Here is a 16,358-nt window from a genome sequence, read left to right as displayed (position 1 = left end):
TTTAAATAAAATAAGTTTTAAAAAATAAAAAATTCTCCATGTGCATCAATTGTACTTCAATAAAAATAAAATTCTGCTCTAAGTTATGATCATAAAGTTATTCTCCGTTACCTATCTATCTATGCATATGTATACACATACACATTTAAACATTTAATCCACTGGAACTTGGTATGTGTGTGCATTATTCAATTTCCTTTATTTTTCCCCAAATGGATAACCTATCATTTCCATTCCACATCTCTCCCCACCCCTCTGCAATGCCCTGTCTCATAAACCAAAAGTCCACATGTGTGTAGTGTGTTCCTGGGCTCTCTACTCTTGTGCGGTAGTCTAGCTGTGCATGCTATTTTAATTACTATTGATATCTGATAGAGTGAATCTATACACCTTGTTCTTCGGGAGTCTTTTGGCTATTCTTTCACATAAGCTTTAGAACAAGTTTGTCAGATCTCCGAAAAAGATCTTTTTTTCAAGTATTAAATCCACAGATGACTTTGGAATGTTGTTGACATTCAGAAATGCAATTGACACACAGATTTTCTATAAAACAACCTTACAAAACTCTCTTATTAATTCTAATAATTTGTCTCTAGATTCTTCTGTTCCCCATAAAGCTAATCATACTGACTACAAATGAGGAGAGTTTTGCTTTTTCCTTTATGATCTTTATATCTTTATTTCTTTTTCTGTCTTCCTCTATCCATAAAAAAGCCGTTCGGTCTCATGCGAAGTGGAGTGTTGAGAGTAGGTAGCTTGGTCTTGTCCTGGGGTGCTACCTCCTACAATTTTTGTAAAAATTGATCAAGGTGTGTACTTATGATTTGTACATTTTTAAAAACTGTTATATTTTGGTAAAAACTAAAAAACAAAACAAAACAAAACTTTTTTAGGACCATTTCCCCATCATCCTAACCTCTCCTTACCCACTAAAGATACCACTGAGCAGGTTTGTACCTGTCTATTTTCAATCTGACTACACATTACTGGAGAAAAGAAGTCTTAAGTGAGAACACCCATACCTATTTCCATGCATTTGAAGACCTGCCAGGGGGAGGGGGCACAGGCATAGTCTCAGCACCCCCAGAGGGCAGAATGCAGAGGAGAGATGGAAGTGCAGGCAAATAGACTTCCACAAAGCAGAAGGAAAAGCTTTCTAACAGAACCGTTGCCTAACCAGAATAGATTTCTTTTTGAAAAAGTAAGCTCCCGGCACTGTAGGTATTCAAAGAGGGCCGGACACATCCCCCACTAAGGACTCTAGAGAGGGCCCCCCCCCCCAACTGGTGGAGAGGTGAGGGACAGGCTGTGGGCCAGATCAGGACTGCTGTCTCTTTCAACCACCAGCTTTGAGGTTTTTAAAGAATTGAGCTTATTTCTTAATCTACTTTTAGGGGATGCTCTATTAGCTCCCCATAACACTTAGAAAAGTAACCCTAAAATAAAGAAGAGTCAACAAAAGCAAAACATAGAAAATGTTAATACTGATAAATCCCTCTCGAGTCCAATCAAGGAAAAAAAAAAAAAAAAAAGAAAGCTAACACATTAGAATTCCTTTCTCCCAAAGAAACAGCCAGCAAATATCAAGGTAAGCGTGCAAACAACCGTCGTAGAAAAAAGTGTAGTTATTTTTTTCATCCCGAATATCCTAAACGATGCACTGCTTCTTGATTTTCTAGCCTTATATCCTGTCATTTTATACTTTTTTCAGATAAAGGACAAAGTGGTCAGGCATTCATTGATTTGAAATCCAATAAAAGAAAAAAAATCTGTTAATGGGGTTGACTGCCTTTTTCACAACGTGAGGAATTTTGAAGAAGGCAAGTTTTAAAGATTTTTATGAGATGGGAGTTACTTCTGTGATTTCGTACTTTTCTCTATTTTACTTTCACTCAACCAATTTCTAGAAAATCTTCAGTTTGTTGGTAGATAAAAATACGTTCTGATTCTCCCATAAGCTGCGCCATCAGCCTCATAGACTAGAAAGAAGCCTCGCTTGCTTCCTCGTGCCGCTAGAGAAACGTCTTCCTTCTCCACGCCGGGCTTCACCGGATCAAAGTCTGTTTTATTCTTCGTTGACTGTTCTCAGAAAATCTGGAGTCCAGACAGGCTTGAGCCAGGAGAGGGTGACCCCTTGAGGGCAGACCCCGCGGCAGGGCGCTTCTCTTCCCTTCTCAGACCCAGGAGAGCTGCGCCCCCTCTCCGCGCGGGGAGAGGACTGAGCTGAGCCGAGAAATCCGTTACCAGGCTGCTGTGTCCCCAAGGGCCCTTCCAGGGCGGAAGAGGAGCGGGCGAACCGCTGTGTTGATTCCTCGGCCCTGTGGGCTGGGCGCGCGGCGGCTCAGGTTACACACAGGTGAGTCCGGCGGCAGGGCGAGCCGCGGGCGCCGGGGAACTCCGGGCTGGACGCGCCCCGCAGGGCCCGGAGGCCGCACGAGACCGAGGGGTGCGCCCCCCGCCACGGTGGGGGCACTGCCGCGCGTCCCCGGGCGCACCCGAGCAGGGGCCGAGAGGGACCGCGCGCGCGCCCCACCAGCCGGCTCTGCGGCTCTGCGAAACTTGGCATCTTTCTCTTACCAACTCCTCTTCCTTCTCTCCCAACTCCCCCTCCAGGTATAAAGACAGAGAGGAAAAGCCAAAACCGAAAATAAATAGAAAGCTCTGCAGCCACCTCCCCAGTAGCAGCCCATCTTCACTTTATTGGGAAACGGATTCCCAGGCTCGGGATGGGGGAGCGGGCGGTGGGGGGGAGACCCTAGCTAATGGGAGGGGGTAAGGGTGAGAGGTTCGTGACGAAGCCGCGTTTGTATAACGTGCCCTTGGCTTTTGCTTCCATTGTGTTTATTTGGGGGTTGGCGGGGCTCTTGGGGTGGTAGGTCTTGGGGTGGCAGCTGCTTTGGCAGAACAAGCCGACTTGGTTTTCCTAGATCGTATGGCACAAATCGGTAATAACGACGTGTTCTAAAGCTGCCGAACTTTAAACCTTATTACTATTGTGTTTATTTGGGGGAGTGTTGTAAATGATGGTAAGCTGAAGCCCCCACCCCCCCCCCTCCTTTACCAGATCAGAGTCCTGGAGAGTGTCTCTGTCGCCTCCACCTTCCGCCCGCCGAGATTTCAACTAGCCGGGGAAACCATCTACCAAGTCCGGAGGGACTGAGCCATTTTCTTGATTGCCTGTCGGAGACAAATCCACCTGGGGGCGGGGAGGGGGTGCCCCTGGCAGGAAGCTCCAACTCTTCGGATGGATGCCCCGGGAGGCGGGCCTGGGGAGTCACCTCTAAGAATTTGCCCTGAGGTTCATGTGAGGGGGGCCGCAGCAAGAGGCTGATTTTTAAAAAAACGTTCTTCCCTTTTTAAAAAGGGGAGGGGGGAAAGAATCAGACGTTAAATTCTTTTGCAAACATTCATGCCTAAGGAAGGGCTGGAACAGGCAGCCCCGGCCGCCGGAACCGGTCGGACAGGTAGCGAGCTTGTTGACACCGTTATGTTGCAGGGCGCATGCTCACTCCCAAGTTTCCTGGTGCCTTTTCTATTCCACCTTATGAAACTTTTTCCTCGGCGTGGTCTCACCCGCGATTTAAGGCATAGGTGTCGCCGAGCCTGGAGGCTGGGAGTCGCCGGGCGTGCGGGGGAGAGGCCTGGGCCGCGGCGCGGCGGGGGCGGGAGGGAGAGGGCCCGCGAGGCGGGAAGGTGGGCTCTGGCCGCCGGGAGCCGGGGACCGAGCCCCCGCCGCAGCCTGTAGCGGGGAGCAGGGCAGGAGGGGGCCGCCGGCCGGGGAGGGGCCGCACGATGCCCAAAGTCTTCCTGGTGAAGAGGAGGAGCCCGGGGGTCTCCGTCCGCAGCTGGGATGAGCTCCCAGACGAGGAGAGGGCAGACACCTACATCCCAGGTGAGCGCCGCGCGGGGGCCGGGCCTGGGCGCGGGACTCCGGGGGTGGGGGCAGGGGGCGCCGGGTCCCCTCGGCTCCTCGGCGAGGGCTGGGCTCCCCGCCGCACGCCCCCTCTTTTGGGGTGGGGGAGGTCCCAGGCGGGGAGACCGAGTGAGGGGCTGGAGAGCCGCGACGCCCTGCGCCCCCTTCCCCCTAGTGGGCGCCCGTAATTGCCCGGCGGCGGGACCGCTGACTGCCGCGCGGGCCCAGGTGGCCCAGGAGGGGGGACTGAAGGCCAGTGGGGGGCTGCTCAGCCCCACGTCCTCACGGGGTGCCCCAGGATCCGGCAGGCCCGCGGGCTAGGTGGGGTGAGGTCAGACCCCGACCCCCAGCCAGGGAGAGGAAACTTGGCGCGCGGGGTCCCCGCCGCCCCGGGCCCCCGGTTCCTGGTGGGCGCGGGGACGGGGCCGAGGGGCCGCCCCTCCCACCCCGAGGCCGAGCCGGGACTCGCTCGCCCACTCCCGCGTGTTGCCCACTTGGCCGGGTGCCCGGGTCCGGGGCGGGGCGGGGCGGCGGCGGCGGCGGCGGCGGCACCGCCCGCAGGTCAAACTGCCGCGGACGCCGGGGCCTGACGCCGCGTGTCTGTCGGGGCGCGCCCCTCCCTCCGCAGTGGGCCTGGGCCGTCTGCTCCACGACCCCCCCGAGGACTGCCGCAGCGACGGCGGCAGCAGCAGCGGCGGCGGCAGCAGCAGCGCGGGGGAGCCCGGAGGCGCCGAGAGCAGCTCGTCCCCGCGCGCCCCCGAGCGCGAAATCCCCGAACCCGGCGACGCCGAGGGCCCCGGCGGACACCTGGCGGCGACGCAGCGCCCGGGCGCCAGGTCGAAAATCAAGGTACGGCGTCGACTCTGCCCCCGCCGCCGCCTCGTGCCACGCCCTGGCGTCGGGCTCCCGGGGCCCGCGCCCTCCCCGCCGCGCGCGCACCCGGCCCCCGCGCCCCCGGCGCCGAGCGCACCGCACCCTCCGCGCCGCCTGCACCTGCTCCTGGGGCCGGGCCGGGCGGCTCCGCGCGTCCTCCCGCCTCGGGGTACCCGGCGGCCCGCGCCGCCGAGCCCTGGAGGCCGCCTCCGGAGCCGGCGTGGCCTCCGCACTGCCCCGAAGACCCGGGCCCGGCTTCCTGCCTCCCGCAGCCCCCGTTCTGCGTGCGCGGCCGTTAGAATCGCCAGGCCGTCGGGGTCCCGGGCGCGGGGGGACCAGGCTCTCGGGATTCCGCCCCAGGGCGCCTTCCCCAGCGCCCGGGGGAGTCAGGCCCACACGCTTGGCCCCGCGGCAGTTCGGCACACGGCGGACCCCCCAGCAGCTGTCCCCGCTGACCGCACCGAGCGCCCGGTACACCGGAGGTCTGCGGGGCACTTCCGATTTGTCACATCTCGACGCCTTGAAGCGAATTGATGGATAAAGGGGTTCGGTGCTCGCCCCGGGTTGCCGTGTTTGTTACCCTCCATTGTCATTCTTTCGTACCCCCCCCGCCCCTTCTAGAATTGCAGGCGACATCGTATGGGACATCATCTGGCTTTACTGGGGAGAACTTCCACGTCCGTCTGCTCAAATGAATCCGCTACCCGCAAGACTAAGGAATCCCATTGCACTGATTTAGTCGGCGGGAGCCTGGGAGTGGTGTTTCAGGAATCACATGATCCCACTTCCTAGCCTGGCGGGACTCTGCGGGCTCCCGGCCCTGGGCGGGGGGCGACCCTTCCTGCGCGCGCCGGACGGCCCTGGAGCCCTGCTGCCGGGGCGGGGGTGGGGGTGGGGCGGAGGAACTCTGGTGTTTGCTGTGGATTGGGTAAGACTAGGTTACTTTTCCTGGGCGAGGCTATCCCTCCCTATGCATATTCCTGGTTCCTGGGGTTTGGCTTGCGGGCGGGCTAAAGGTTCATTTGGTTATGAATTGAGGCTAAAGGCTGGAGCAGAAATCCGCAGGAAAGACCTCTTTAAAGGTTGCTGCGGCCCACGGTGCTTGGTGTTAAGTGTGCTGCCGAGGTTCAAAGTCAGCTGGCCTGAGGCTTTTCTGGGCCAGATGGGGTTAAGTGGGAGGGGACAGTTTGCCCGAGGCTGGTAGCTCTCCCCTCCAGGAAATTCTACAAAGTGTCCCACTTGCATATTTATCACCAGGCTGGAAGGACAATTGCAACGTTGTTTTGGGATTGACTGTTAGTCGTTTTGCTCCTCTGTCCCCCAACTTCCCAGATTACCCCGGGAAGAAAGCGGCAGGGGAGAAAGATCCAGTCCCTTAATTCACGTTTTAGAAGCTCTCTCGTCCCCGGCAAACTGCCATTGGAGCCCTGGATTAAAGGAATAAATAAACCACGATCTTATTTCTAGGATCTTTCCTACATGCTGCCCCCAGGACCAGGGGTGGGGGGCGTTTGCTCTGTGACCCTATTAGCACAGCTTCCAGAGAAGTTTTATTTTGTTCACAGAGGATGTTTAGATTCCTTTTCCCTCTCAGCCTTCATCCATAAATAGGAGACATCTTGGTATTAAGATGCTCCAAGCTTCCAGAATTATCATCTATGGTATTGGCTGTTTTCAAATGATTGTCCAAATTGCCTGTGACTTAGCACATTGTGTAATTTTAGAGTTCTATACAAAACCTGCTGTTCTCAAGAATTAGTTTCTTGAGGCACCTGGGTGGCTTAGTTAGGCAGCTGCCTTCCGCCCGGGTTGTGATCCTCGGGTCCTGGGATGGAGCCCTGCACTGGGCTCCCTGCCGAGTGGAGAGTATGCTCGCTCTGCCTGCAGCTCCCTCTGCTTGTTCTCATTCTCTCTCTCTCTCTGTCAAATAAATAAATACAACCTTAAGAAAAGAACATTAGTTTCTTAACTGGAAGAAAAGGAATGCCACTCCAGGATGAGGCCCATATATTGATGCATAATGACTAAGTTGGAATGACTTCAAGACACTCACTGAGCTGTTAGTTCAGAGGACTAGGGGAGGAACAGGTTTGAGCCAGTGCCCCCCAGAGAGAGGCATCCTCCCATCTAACTATTCTGGAGCATCTGCTGTGTTCAAGGAGATAACGTTCCCAGCCTGGCGGTCTAGAATCATCTGACTGTAGCAGTTAAGCCCCTAGGCTCTGGCTTTGTCACTTAGCTGCATGACCTTGGGCAAGTTGCTAATCCCGCTGGGCCTCAGTTTCCTTGTCTGTGAAATGGGAATAATAATGACACCTACCTCATAGAGTGGTGAACATAATAAATGAATGAAGAAGGGAACGTAGTAGGTGCTCATTAACTCTAGCTAGAATTTTCCGGCTTGGTGGGGAGACACAAATATTAATTATTAACTCTGTTACAGCAAAGGGGATGGATGCTAAAGCACACACAAAGATGTAATAAATTATGAGCTAGGGAAGATTTCTTGGTGTAGATTTGAGGGCAGTGGAGAAGGGGGGAGAGGCAGGCTTTGCCCAAAAGTTAAGTAAGTAAAGGACTTCAAACTCTGGTTTCTGAAGATGGAAAATCCACCTGCTGGAGTTAGAGGGAAGTGTGAAAGGTGGGGAGCTAGGACAGGACAAGACGGTGAAGGGGCTAAGCCAAGAGGTGTGGCTGCCCCTTCATAGGCAGAACAGGGATTCTGGAAAGGTTTGAAGAAGGAGGAACTCTGGTGTTTGGGTCCATTCTCCCAGCTGTGTTTAGTTCCCGAGTCTTAGTTCCTGGACCTGTTGCGTGGAAAAGCAACGGAACTGACCTCTCAGAAGGGTTGGTTAGGTGAAATAAGGGGTGCAGAGTGTCTCGCACTTCTGTGCATGTGTAAACCGCCAGGAGGGAATTAGCTAACAGTGATGTATGGCAGGTTTCCGTAATGTCCAATATGTTGTTGCCTATGGTAGGGACACGGGATTTGCCAATCTGGCTGTGCTGGTGAGTGGATCTAGGAAGGAGTTGTAGGTGCTGGTTAGGAAACTGGCCTTTTCCAGCCTATCTGCCTTTTGACTGCCTCAGGGCAGTTTGCAAAATCGCCTCTTTACTCCTGAGAACTCCGTAATTTTCCAAACAGATTGAGGTGGAGAGATTGTGTGTATCTAAGAAGGCAGTAGTGACAGGTCCAGGTGGCTCTAAGCCTTTCTTGTGCTGGTACCATTTGCAGGACTCCAGCTGTGGGGTAGAGACCCCCCAGAAAATCTGATCACCATTGCCCTGCCTTTGAAGATTTATTAGAAACTAACTCTGAAGTTAAATTAGGTAGTTGATGGATATTTTTTCCTTCCTGACTGAGTAGCTGGCAGGACCCCAGTACAGGGTAGCAGGTGAATCTATCTTCTCCCTTTTTCCCCTTCTATTCTCTTCCTTTGGCCTCTCCCAAGGATGCTTCAAAAGGAACTGAGTATAGAATTCCTTCTAAAATAGTTTTGGTCTTCTACCTGGCTCTGTAGTCCAGGTCTTTGAGTCATGCCAGACATAGGAACGTGCAGTAGTCTTTTTTTTCTTTCTTTCCGTCACTTATCACTCAGCCCCAACAACCATTTAAACCGTGGCTGTTGGGGATCCCTGGGTGGCGCAGCGGTTTGGCGCCTGCCTTTGGCCCAGGGCGTGATCCTGGAGACCTGGGATCGAATCCCACGTCGGGCTCCCTGCATGGAGCCTGCTTCTCCCTCTGCCTATGTCTCTGCCCCCCTCTCTCTCTCTGTGTGACTATCCTAAAAAAATAAATAAATAAATAAACCGTGGCTGTTCCTGCCCATCCACCCGGCACCCATCCCAGACACATGATTTTGAGGTACATCTCAGTTATCATATTATTGCAACCATAAATACCTCAGAATGTGCCTGTAATAGGTAAAGGCCAAAATACCTGATCATACATTCACAGCGATGTTCACATTGCTAATCGTCTCGTAAATTTGTTTTGTTTTGTTTTGTTTTTTTTTCAGTTTGCTGAATCAGGTCCACACAGTGTCTAATATTGTAGTTGATTGACATGTCTTTCAGGTCTCTTGTAATTTGTCCATGTTCCCTCCATCTCTTTTCTGTGTCCTTACAAACTAATTATTAAAGAGATGAGTAATTTTGCCTGGAGAGTTGCTAACAATCTGGATTTTGAGGAATGCATCACATCAGAATCTAATGCTCCTTGATCTTCTGTGTTTTCTCTAAATGGGTAGTTGGTTCTGCAGCTGCACTATCTACTACGGCAGCCAAAATTACATGTGACTATTTAAATTTAAACTAAGCAAAATTAAAAATTAAGTTCCTCAGTTGCACAAGCCACATTTCAGGTGCCCAGTGACCATGTGTGACCAGTGGCTTACTGTATTGGACAGTACAGATTAGAACATTTCTATCAATGCAGAAAGTTCAATTGGACAACACTGCTTTAGATATTTGATCAGGTATATTCATTTTAGTTCGAAAGTGTGTCGAGGGGGGAGGGTCAACTATTAACATCAAGAAGAAAACAATAATTGGGTGTCTCCTTGTGATTGCAGCTATTGATACTCGGTCTAATTATTTTAGGTGATTAGGGGTTGTGATATTCTGTCCTTCATTTCTGAGCTGATAATCTTATTTAGAGATATACTTCCCCTCATCTGTTGTTTGGTTCCCAGTAAGACAGTTCATTTAGGAAAGGCCAAATAAGATTCCCTTGTTTACCAGTTTTCAAGCTAACCTGTTGATTCACCAGAATTCTACAGCAGTGGCCAACTTGTTTATTTTTAAAACATTGTTGCGAATCACGGATTTAAGCAGTTTTTAAAAACTCATCCGTTTGATATTTGGAGGAGAATATAAGCTCTGTCCCTAAGTCCTTGCCTATTGTCTTTTTTCTCCCGAGACTGAATTGGATGCCCCTCACCCCCACCCCCATTATAACTCACTGACCATGTGCCTGACATTTGGCTGACCAGACTCTTCTTCTTGACTCTAGACCTACCGACGGCAGGGAACATTCCTACCGGGCTTGTATCCCCAGCACCTGGTACAGTAATGTCTGACTCATAGGAGGACATAGGTCAACATAGAACAGAAGTATAGGCGGGAAAGGAGGAGCCAGCACTCCCTGGATGTCAATAACACATCTGGAGGAAAATGGGAAGTAAGAAGAGAACATAGGGGATCCCTTGGTGGCTCAGCGGTTTGGCGCCTGCCTTTGGCCCAGGGCACGATCCTGGAGTCCCGGGATCAAGTCCTACGTCGGGCTCCCAGCATGGGGCCTGCTTCTCCCTCTGCCTCTCTCTCTCTGTGTCTATCATAAATAAATAAATCTTTAAAAAAGAAAAAGAAGAGAACATGGATCTGGGAAATATCTAGAATAGGTGCTCAAAAAAGACTAAATTAATTAAAAGGGGGAAAAGGAATAGGAGAACTATGTAACTGAATTGCACTGGCTTTTCACTTGAACACAGGTGAAGTAGGTTTAGTGGCAGGCAACAGAATCCATTGTAGTTAGCTCCAGCTGAGCCTGGTTAATGATAGGTTAATAAATGGACTAAAGATAGACCAGAATATAATCCCAGAGCCGCACTGCAGAACCGGCCCACCAAGGAAGCTACACTTAGAGCCTCTCTGGCTGCCTGCTCCTGCATCACGCTGCTGCTGCTAATGCAGAGTATAGAGTAATTGCCATGCATCTGCCTCTGCCCGATTAACTCAGGCCCAAATACAAATCTCCTGATAGTGCACCCAAGTCACATCTAAAACCTATAGCTACAAGGGAGTCTGGGAAATGTAGTTTGTAGCTTTTTAGCCTCTGCAGTACAAGAAGGTCCACCAGAAAAAGTAGGAATAGATGCCTTGAAGAGTGTCCATCCAGCGAACCGTTAAAGCTTGTTTGGTCCAATCCCTTCATTTTCAAGGAATGAAGGGGAAAACCCAGAGAGGTTTCATTGAATTTGGCACAGTTTTTAGTAGCAAAACCCCACCCAAGGATCCTCACTGTTTTAGGGTTGTTGTATTACACTGTGGGGGAAGTATCTTTGACTCTTTTGCCATTAGCCTTGACAGTCTGACTTGAAGCTGTTTCTCACCATGATATGAGAAACAGTAGGATTTATCCCCTCTCTCTCCCCCATATCATGTCCAGACCCATGGACCTGTCCAGGGGGGTGTAGGCCCTAGTTCTGTGGACAATAGGCCACACCCAAAATTTCAGTGTGGGCACCTACAAGTCATGTAACCTACAAGGGCAGGTTAGATCTCTTGGAGCCTCATTTATTTTCTGGATTATAGGGACATGTTCTCTTCATTATCTCTGCATTTGAGAAGGTTCTCCATTCTACCCTATAGTAGAGTTGTGAATCCCAAAGAAGTGGCACATGGAGCAAGAGGGGATTTTTTTTTCCCCAAGGGAATCGGGCAATATGCTTAGCATGTTTGTTTGTTTGTTTGTTTTAAGTAATCTCTGTGCCCACCATGGGGCTCCAACTCATGACCCCAAGATCAAGAATCCCGTGCTCTACCAACTGAGCCAGCTAGGTGCCCCTAGCTTAGCATGTTTTAATGCTGAAGCATACAAATGTGTCAGTGGAAATCTTATCCAAATGGCCACCACCTTTACAGTACTCTCCCACAGGAAATAGGACCATTAATAATTTAATAAACTTGTCTGGTGGAAGTATCAACAGAAAATAAAGGACTTTTTTTTTTCTTTAGAAGTTTGATAGGTAAGTGACCTTAGCCAGCTTGGAAGTTGGTCAGAGGGCCAGCTAAGGTCCCTACCTCCCCAGACACTCCTGCAGTTTTCGGCAGCCCTGATACAATGATTGTTTTGTTTTTGCTGCAAAGACCTGTTTTTTTGGAAGAACTAGAGGGGAACCTTGTGTGTTTTTTAAAATGAAAGTCAAGATCCTGCAGAAAACAGAATAGCAAGCAAGAAAGCACAAGCCATGTAGTTAGATAATCACTCGGCCTCTCTTCATCTTTCCTGCCCTGAATTAATCTCCAGACCTATGTCACCTCCCACCATCCATTTCATTAATAAGCTTCTTTCGAAGTGTTAATTTTGGATTAACGGTGAAGCTTTTCCAGAAGGTAGCGTGGTGTCTATACCACCCCCAGTAGGTCTGGAACAGTACCCTATAATTAAACACATTAGTAATTTCTATATCAAAACACATGAATATTGACACCAAATGGGATGAAATCTGCATAGCTCCACGTCTGCTCGCGTCCAGTTTTATCTCCAAAGGGAGATACGTGAGACTGTTGGTTTTCAGAGCTTTTTGGATTTCAGGGTCATGGGTGAAGGACTGGGGGTTGTCAGCTCATACTGAAGACCAGTTCCCCTTTTTTCCATCAGAGAGAGAAAACTCAAAAGGCCAACAGAGAAACAAGGGATTCAAGGGATTTTGACCAATTATCTTTTATTAGGATCACAGAACTTTGGAGGTGGTCGAACTCTAAGAGTTATTGACCTCCAGGTCCTTTTTTTTTTTTTTTTTTTAAAGAAAAGATTTATTTATTTTATTTGAGAGAGAAAGAGAGAGAATGAGTGGGAGGGGTAGAACGAGGTATAAGCAGACTGCACTGAGCATGGAGTCTGGCTCCTGGTGACCTCAGGACCCTGAGATGGTGACCCTGCCTGAATGCCGAAACTGAATTTGTTGCTTAATTTTTTTTTTTTTTTTAAATTTATGATAGTCACACAGAGAGAGAGAGGCAGAGACACAGGCGGAGGAAGAAGCAGGCTCCATGCACCAGGAGCCCGATGTGGGATTCAATCCCGGGTCTCCAGGATCGCGCCCTGGGCCAAAGGCAGGCGCCAAACCACTGCGCCACCCAGGGATCCCTCGTTGCTTAATTGATTATGCCAACCAGGCGCCCCCTTGAGGTCCTTTTTAAGTAGCCTGTCTTTCTTTCTTTCTTTCTTTCTTTCTTTCTTTCTTTCTTTCTTTCTTTCTTTCTTTCTTTTTCTTTCTTTCTTTCTTTTCTTTTCTTTTTTTAAGGTTTTATTTATTTATTCATGAGAGACACAGAGAGGCAGAGACACAGGCAGGGGAGAAGCAGGCTCCATGCAGGGAGCCCGATGTGGGACTCTATATCGGATCCCGGGATCATACCCTGAGCCAAAGGCAAACGCTCAACCGCTGAGCCACCCAGGCATCCCCCATTTTATCATTTTTTAACAAAGTAATCTCTACACCCAACGTGGATCTCGAACTCATGTTCCTGAGATCAAGAGTCTCATGCTCCACTGACTGAGCCAGCCAGGCACCCTGCCATTTTATCCTATTTATATGTGGGAAATTGTGGCTCAGGGATATTCTATGACATCATGCAAATCGGTGATGGCAGGTGTAGGTTTTACTTGATCCCCAGCATCCCTTGTCTGTTCATTCCACTCTCATTTTGTAACTAAGATGCCCAAGATGTAACTAGTTTGGGTCTACTACTTGGAAAGTAGTATAACAAGGTAAGATTGGTTAACCTTATTTTGAACTTTTAGGGGCTCCGGTGTTAGGTATAAACCTCTGTAGACATTGCAGAACTGGCCCAGTGAGCCAACTTGTGACCCGGGGAGGGATTGCTGGTGCTCTGACCTGTGGGATGTCATTCCAGACATCAGATGTGCTCTGTATCCTTTGGCCCATCCTGGAAGAGAATCTTAGGAAACGTGGCAGGTCTGGTGCTCTGGAGAGAATGTAATACATTTCTTATTATTCAGTTCCCTATGGCTCTTTCACAAATAACCCCACATTTCGCAGCTTAATTTATCATTCTGTATTCCAGCTCTGTGGAATGACTGGGCTTAGCTGGGCCATTCTTGCCTGCTGTTTCTCTTGTGGTTGTGGTCAGCTGGCAGCCGATTGGAACCCTCTGGGGGTTTGACTGGCCTGGATTACGTGTCTGACAGCTGATAACTGTTTCCTTTTGCTAGCTGCTTTAATGATAAGGTTCTACGTCTTGATAAAGCCCTTATTGATGGACGTAGGGGTAGTTCCTGGTCTTTTGCTATTATAGACAGAATTTTTGCCATTACAGATATGTGAAATACACTCTGGAATAAATTTCACATTTAGGAATTTGTCCTATAAATATTCCTTCCTTTCCGAGAATTGAAATAGTCTGGCAGAAGCTGACTTCATCAGCCATGGTCTTTTGCCATGTAATTAACCTTATGTCTTTCAATAGGGCCCTTTTAAGGCTTCAAATATAGTTTGTTGATGTCTGGATGCTGGATTGTCATAGAGAGAGGGAGGTGGCAAACAGTCCTTCATGGGTTGGAGGGTGCACCTTGGGGAAATTCCCTAATGAGCCCCCTGGTGCTGGCTCAGTTTTCTATTCTGTGCAATGGAGATGTATACGAAGGTAGAGAAATGGAAAAATTGCCTTTGTTGAAGCACACGTGGGGAGTTTCTATTTTTGTTCTGAGAAAACCAGAGGAAAACTCTCCCTGGGACTGGGGTGGGGGCGGGGGGGAGAGGCTTAGTTCCCAGTATCCTCCCCTGTTCTCATGTTCTCCCCTGTGTAAAAAGACTTTGTGTATCATCTTGGTCAGATGATCCATTGGCCCTGCACTCCCTTAAATTGTCACTAACCTCCTTTCTTTTCTTTTCTTTTCTTTCTTTTCTTTTCTCTCTCTCTTTTTTTTTTTTAAGATTTTACTTATTTATTCATGAGAGACACGCACACACAGAGAGGCAGAGACATAGGCAGAGGGAGAAGCAGGCTCCATGCAGGGAGCCCGACATGGGACTTGATCCCGGGACTCCAGGATCACGCCCTGAGCTGAAGGCAGATGCTCAACCGCTTGAGCCACCCAGGCGTCCCACCTCCTTTCTCTCTACCCTTCAAGATGTTTCTTTTCAAACAAAATAGTGCCAGTGATTGGAGGTTTTCATCTGGGGCTGTAATAGAAGGTATCCATTTTACGTGTAAAGCATTTTAAAAATAGGAATTGACCAAAAGGCTTCAAGTCAACAGGAGTTCGGGTTTGGACTACAAGTTTGCAAGTCCTTGAGAATGTTCTGCAGGAGTACAGGTCTAGCTTTCTCCATGTTCGTAATCAAATTACCTGGGTCGGTTGTCTATGTTCTGTTTTATTAGGCACTTACCAGCTCTCAGTGACCTTTCTCCTGTGTAGACTGGCCTTGAGAAGCTCCGGGTATATTCAGTTGCCAAGACTTGGGTCATATTTAGTCTTTTTATTTATTTATTTATTTATTTATTTATTTATTTATTTGAGAGAGAGAGAGAGAGAGAGAGAGAGAGCACGATCACGATCAGTGGGGAGGAGCAGAGGGAGTGGAAGAAGCAGACTCCCTGATGAGCAGGGAGCCTGATGCAGGGCTGGATCCCAGGATTCTGGAATCAGGACTTTAGCCAAAGGCAGACACTTAGCCAGCTGAGCCACCCAGGTGCCCTGGGTCTTATTTAGTCTTTTCACATCCTTTCAAGGGCTTCACTCCCCAGAATGGGGACTTTTGGGCTAGCAAAGACCTCCCCTGACCTGGTGACAGAAATAGGAAAGCCTTGGGCTCATCTGGGTCTCCCTCAGGATGAGTGCCAGGCCCTACACCTGTGGGCTTGCAGGGCAGAGGTGGGATGTGAGCAGTTGGAGGCCGAGGATATCTAGCCACCACTCAACAACCCAACTCCTCTGTGCCTTCTCATGCCCACTCTGCCTTTTGAATAGAGCTGAGTTTCTTTAGAGCCCTGAGGTAGAGCCCCACAGAGGATACTACCCTCTCTTCCTTAACTACTTTCTTGGGCTCAGGCTAGCCCAATGGAACCACACACAGTCCTCCGTTTCCCACTGCCCTTTTCTGGAATTACTCTTTGCCATTGTCATTCTCTTCCTCCTCATCTTTCCCTGGCTAAGGGGCTCACTTCCTTGGAAGCACCTGCCCTCACACCCTATACATGTGCAGTAGGTCCCTCTCTGAGTTGTCCATTGTCCAGATGTTGGTGGCCTTTTGACCAGTCTGCTACCCCAATAGACTGGCAGTGTCTTGGGGACAAGTCATCCTCGTGACTGTACTGCCTCCAGATCTGAGCACAGGGCCTGCTGCCGATTGGGCACTCCATATGCCACCTGAGACACGTTAAGCTCCATGCAGATGAAGAGGCCGACTGAGTAACTGTGTTCTGGGGTCTTTTTCCTTCCCTGAGTCTTTTTGTATTTTGCCACTTGTGAGCCACTGCCCATCAACATTCTTTTATGCACCAGCCCAAGTCTGAGCTTGGGGCATGGGGAGCAGGAATGTGCACAAACACTTGCTAACTTCTGCAAAAGGCATTTAGTTGAGGAAACAAGAAGAACGCTGAGGAAACATCTGTGCATGATGGAACCCTCTGGAACGAGTGGAATAAAGTACCAAACTGTGTGTGGGCCAGGACTTGAGCCTCACGTCTTCAGTACCATCCATGCCATAGTGGCCTCTCCTGGGAGCTGGTTAGAGACACAGCATCTAGACTTTACCACACCTCCTGAATCAGAACCTGCATTTTAACAAGACCCCCAGGGAATTCATGCACACACCAGGGT

General features: G+C 49.7%; 1 protein-coding gene across 5 annotated transcripts in view; it reads left to right on the top strand.

The window, feature by feature from the left end:
• Window positions 1-2,056: 2,056 nt before the first annotated feature.
• The window catches only part of OVOL2 (ovo like zinc finger 2), a 30,926-nt gene continuing 16,624 nt past the window's right edge, over window positions 2,057-16,358 (top strand). Inside the window, exons 1-3 of one of the 5 annotated variants that reach the window (XM_041733450.1) lie at window positions 2,058-2,356; window positions 3,065-3,892; window positions 4,542-4,762. In XM_041733450.1, the coding sequence (XP_041589384.1) occupies window positions 3,793-3,892; window positions 4,542-4,762 (321 nt within the window). In that variant the 5' untranslated portion in view covers window positions 2,058-2,356; window positions 3,065-3,792. The other 4 variants (XM_041733449.1, XM_041733451.1, XM_041733453.1 and 1 more) reach the window with 4 other exon arrangements.

This window comes from Vulpes lagopus, chromosome 18 (assembly GCF_018345385.1).
Source record: "Vulpes lagopus strain Blue_001 chromosome 18, ASM1834538v1, whole genome shotgun sequence".
Classification (NCBI taxonomy): domain Eukaryota; kingdom Metazoa; phylum Chordata; class Mammalia; order Carnivora; family Canidae; genus Vulpes; species Vulpes lagopus.
This window is presented reverse-complemented; position numbering and strand designations above follow the sequence as displayed.